The sequence below is a fragment of the Propithecus coquereli genome, unplaced genomic scaffold, assembly GCF_000956105.1.
Source record: "Propithecus coquereli isolate 6110/MARCELLA unplaced genomic scaffold, Pcoq_1.0 Scaffold469, whole genome shotgun sequence".
Lineage (NCBI taxonomy): Eukaryota > Metazoa > Chordata > Mammalia > Primates > Indriidae > Propithecus > Propithecus coquereli.
Window position 1 is genome coordinate 435627 of NW_012150496.1, and position 5416 is coordinate 441042.

General features: G+C 38.5%; 1 protein-coding gene across 1 annotated transcript in view; it reads left to right on the forward strand.

Moving 5' to 3' along the window:
* Positions 1-5416, forward strand: part of KANSL1 (KAT8 regulatory NSL complex subunit 1) — a 309308-nt gene that overhangs the window by 220082 nt on the left and 83810 nt on the right. The window contains exon 4 of the mRNA XM_012655229.1: positions 4898-5002. Within this exon, the coding sequence (XP_012510683.1) occupies positions 4898-5002 (105 nt within the window). The remainder of the gene's footprint in view (positions 1-4897; positions 5003-5416) is intronic.

Consider the following 5416-nt stretch of genomic DNA (forward strand, 5'->3'; position numbering starts at 1 on the left):
AGGGAATATTTAATTATATAGATCTCTGTAAAGCCTCACTTCTATCAGTCTTTTCGGTTAGGCTCTACTTCTTTTCTGCTCTCACATCACTTTTATTTTTTTTTTCCTTATTCTTAGGGTTCCAGACTGTCCTGAGCATGGTAACCACTCAGTAAATGTTACCTGCATGAATGAATTTTAGCTAGTTGGATGCTTTTTATTTGCTTACCCTCTTCTTAGCTATTTTTGTCCTTTTTGATGAGGTACTGTATAAATTAAAGGACCCTAGTGTTTGTTTTTGTATGCTATAGTGAATTTACATATTTTGGCAGAGAGGGGAAACATTGTATGGATGACCCTTAGTTGTATCAATGTAGTGCTTGAGCACATATTCACAAAAGTAGGTTTAACTAAAACTAATGTTATTCAAAAGACCTCCGAAGAGATGAAGGGGAGCTCCATTCTTCTCATTGCGAAGGCCAGAAACCTTGGCAGGGTCTCTAACTCCCTTCCATCCTGAAGCACGTTTGCAAAGCTGGGTGATTCTGTCTTCAAATATATATCCAGAGGCCAACTTATTTTGTCCAAGCAATTGTTCTTTCTGCTTCTCTGTCCCTCACTCTTTATGTGACCACAAAAGCTAGCTTGATCCTTTTAAACCATCCATAAGTCAGATCATTTCTCCCCTCTGCTTAAAACTCTCCAGTGACTTCCCATCCAAGAATAAAAGCCCAAAATACTCATAAGTTATAAGGTCCTGCAAGATCTCGCTCTCTCTAGCATTTAACACCTTCAAATGTGCTCTGTAACATTTACCTATTCATATTGTTTGTTGTTTGTTTTTGTTCCAATGTTAGAACGTAATAAACACTTTGATGGATAGCCTGGGGGAGGGGGAGGAAGGAGGATGGGTCTATTCTTTTTTCTTGTATCTTTAACACCAAAAAAATATCAATGAATGGATAAATGATTAATTTAAATGAACAAGAGAAAAACAAAATAGCAGTTAGACCCAGCCTTTAGCTGTAGTTCTACCATGAATTGGCCTATTGAGACATAACCTTCAGCCCACATCCTCTGTGGGTCTATAAAATGATGGGAAAATTAGATGATTCTTACCAAGTTTTATAATGCTTTCTCAGAAAGGTGTCTTCATAGTCTCTCTGAGGGGTGTTTTTAGAAAGTATTTTGTAATTTAAGGAAAAATTCTTCCCTCTGGAAATATTGGTTATTGTGTCTTGACTTTTGTATACCTTAAAAAAAAATTTGTGTAACAGCAACTCAAAAGTACTGTTAAAAAAATTGAAGGAGATATTTTATACCTAACAGTTTGATTTACTTAGCCTTCTGGCTATAATTATTGTAAACTTAATATTTTCCTTTTAGGAAATAACTTTTAACCTAAAATTCAACAAATATTTGTTATGCATTTCATTTCTTGGTGTATGACTCTGTATGATATGAGGAATTCAAATGTATTTTGTCCAGATCGTCAAGGAGCTTATCATTAATTAATATTTAAACAACAAATTGAGGCAATAATTGAATAATTTGGCATAAGGGCCTGCTTTGGAAATGAGATTTAGATACACAGACTGTAAGATACAATCATCATAGTTTAAGAAGTCCGGCAGTGTGACTAAAGCAAGTGGGCACTTGCTTAATCGGGGAGTTTTTCTTGGAAGCAGGTGGGACTTGGACTTGAAAATCTCTTTAGAAGGATGAATGGCAATTCGGACTGATAAAACATAAGAACGAGTATGAAGAAAGACATAGGAATAGGTAGTGTTGTAACTTTTAACACATTACCACACTAGAAAAAATGTCTTTCCTTGGGGCTGCGGTGTTTTATTATAAAAATAGAATAAAAACTTTGAAAGCAAAACAGTGCTTTCTAATTTAATAAAAAGTTTATTTTTTATTGTTTTCTGTGCATGAGTTATATGCAACTTGAAAAATAGTTCTCGTGGCTTGTAAGGTGAAGAGATGTGTAAGTTACATATGCTTCACAAGGTCTCAAAACTATCATGAGTTAATAAATACAACTCCCATGGCAGTCAATGTGTTAATTCAGTTTATTTGCTTTCTACTGACTAATAACCCTCACCTACAACAGCAACAACTTCACATACATTCTAACATTTATCTAGGAGATAATGAGATTGATATAACACCAGAAATATTTGAGGAAAGTAGTTGGAAATAGATAAATAAGATAGGGACAGATTGTAGGGCAACTTTGTTAATTTTATTTATTTTCTTTTTAGAGACAAGGTCTCACTGTGTCACCCAGCCTAGAGGGCAGCCGCCTGATCATAGCTCACTGCAACCTCAAACTCCTGGGCTCATGTGATCCTCCCCTCTCAGCCTCCCAAGTAGCTAGGACTATAGGCACGTGCCACCACCTCTAGCTAATTTTTAAATTTCATGTAGAGGCAGGGTCTGGCTATGTGGCCTAGGCTGGTTTCAGACTCCTAGCCTCAAGGGAGCCTCCGCCTCCCAGGGTGCTGGAATTATAGGTGTGAGCTTCTGTTCCCAGCCTTCTGGGGCAACTTTGAATACCAAGATGAGTTTGGGCTTGCTTTATACAGGAAATGGGGAGGAAATTTGGGCTCTAAAGCAGGGAATATCTGTTGAATGCAGTGTTTTGAGGAGGTAATAGTATGCAAGATAGCTGGCTTTTGCAAATAGTTTTTACTTTGAAATGGTAAAGTTTGTAAGGTCTATTTTATGCTTGTGATTGAGGGAAGAAAATATTTTGAAGCAGTTCTCTTAACAGTGGCTCACACTTGTAATCTTAGCACTCTGGGAGGCTGAGGCGGGAGGATCACTTGAGGTCAGGAGTTCAAGACCAGCCTAAGCAAGAGTCAGACCCATCTCTACTAAAAATAGGAAAAATCAGCCGCTGTGGTGCCTCACGCCTGTAGTCCCCACTACTCAGGAGGCTGAGACAGGAGGATCGCTTGAGCCCAGGAGTTTGAGGTTGCCGCGAGCTAGGCTGATACTGTGGCACTCTAGCCAGGGGAACAGAGTGAGACTTTGTTTCAAAAGAAAAAAAAAAAGGAAGTTCTCTTAACTAGAGAAACCTCATTTTGAAGGGTAGCATAAACTTTTTTTTTTTTTGCTTATTAGTTAATGGCCTTTATCTTTGTTTCTGAGGAGTCTTCATTTTTCTACATAGGCTAGGTGTAGTCTTATTCCAGAGTAGTGGGGGGTGTTTCTCTTGCTTTCAGGGGGGAGGGAAAGGTATATTTTGTATCCTTTTTTAAAAAACTGAGATAAAATTCCATTTTCTTTTCTTAATATCTTTCCCCCCTTTTTCATCTCTTTATATCCCCTATTTCATAGAGATTTTTGAGTTAGAAAGGACCCGAGAGATGTATCATCTGGTTCAGTGGCTCACAATGGCCTAGGGAGTTCAGACTAATATAGTCAGAATCTCTAGGCCCTGAAATCTACACTTTTAGGATGTTCTCAGAGGGATTCTGATGGAGAGCCAAAACTGATCAAGTCTAATATTTTTCAATTTAGAGCTCACATTAGGACTTAACAGGGGAGTTTTTAAGAATGTAAAATATCCAGCCCCACCCCCGGAAGTACTGAGTAGATTTGATGTTGGACATGGGCAAGTACAGTCTGTGAGTTTCCCCAGCTGATTCGAATACAAAATTGCCATTAAAAGCTTCTTAATCTAGTTAGATCTCTTTATTTTCTAGACCAGAGAAAGAGATTGGGAGCCCTGGTCACTTGCCTTTCTGCCCAGCTTTTCTGTTACACAGTGTCATAAAGTGATTTTGGTCACCTCTTCTTTCATTCATAGAGGGATTCATGTGTGATATTTGTTGTTTATTATTTTCATAGTAAACTAAGTTATGCCTTTACCAAGCTGGACTCATTATACCTACTATGGAGAGGATTTGTGGGCTTGTTTTTAATTTCTTTTTACATTTTTTATTATTTCCTGGGATGAATGTAAGATACGGATTCAGGATTGTCAAGCAGGAACTTAACCTGAGGTAATATTTATGCTTGTGAGCAACAGATGCCTGTGGTGCAGTATTTTAGAAGCTCTTGGCTTCTAATAAATTGCAGGGGACTGTTCCACCTTTGTTTCACTTAGTTGTGTTTTTGTTTGTTTGGTTGGTTTTTGTTTTTTTGAGACAGGGTCTTGCTCTCTCACCTGGGCTAGAGTGCAGTGGGATCATCATAGCTCACTGTAGCCTCATACTCCTGGGCTCCAGCCATCCTCTTGCCTCAGCCTCCTTAGTAGCTGGGACTACAGGTGTGTACCACCATGACCAGCTAATTTTTCTATTTTTTGGTAGAGATGAGGTCTCACTCTTGTTCAGGCTGGTCTCAAACTCTTGGCCTTAAGCAGTTGTTCCGCCTCCCAAAATACTAGAATTACAGGCATGAGCCACCATGCCCTGCCTCACTCAGTTGTTTTGTTTGTTCAGGTACAGTTGGTTGAGCTCATGATTTAGAATAATAGCACTTTAAGTTTAGTAATTCTTAAGCCACATCCATGATAAAGATAAGTAGAAAAACTGCGTTGCTGCTGTTAATCCAGTAGAGTCTAGTTGAAGTACCATAATCTGGTAAGATTCCAGATCTAGCAGATCTGCATAAAGATGCTAAATGGCTAACAAGACATGTAAGTGACATGCAAGTGGAAGAGAGAGGAACCTTGGGTCTGAGTATTATGCCTTGGTAAATACTCTGCTTCTGCTAGGTCTTTTGTTCAGATGACTTTTGGGGGGAGAAGTAAAGCTGCTGCCAGCATAGTTTGTTTCTGAACCACAGGATAAGGGAAAAGGTCTCTGGTAAACCAACCCCAGTGCTTTTGAGATTAACTCCTAAATTAAATTTGTAATTTATAACACTCATTTATGCGGTTTCTCTCCTCTCTATCCTGCAGGGGTTGATAGTTCTTGGGGAGGCACCTCCCCCAGAGCATACAACAGCAGACTTATTTCTTCCACTTAGTTCTGAGGTGAAGACAGATCACGGGACTGATAAATTGGTAAGTATAAAAGATAGACAAGAATTGTCTTTATATAAAAGATAGACAAGAGTAAGAATTCAGGGTATATAGCCTTGGTACATAGTTTATTCTCTGTAAGTAGGATCCCTATATTGGTTGAAGAAAGGGGAAGTATATTTTTTTTTTTAATCACTTTTGGCATTTCAAGATCTACATTCCTGAATAGACAACACAGGGCTTCTACAGCTGTGTCGCTGACTGTAGAATTTAAAAGCAGCTCCCAGCTATCAAGGTTGCACTGCCAGAGCAGGTATAGCATTATGGAGTATTATTGGGAATCAGGAAATTCTTCGGTGTGTCTCTGACACCTTTGAGAGTCAGGTAACCTTTCTGGGGCACTATAACATATATTAAACCTATTTATTAAAAGGTTGGACTATAAAGTAAACTTAC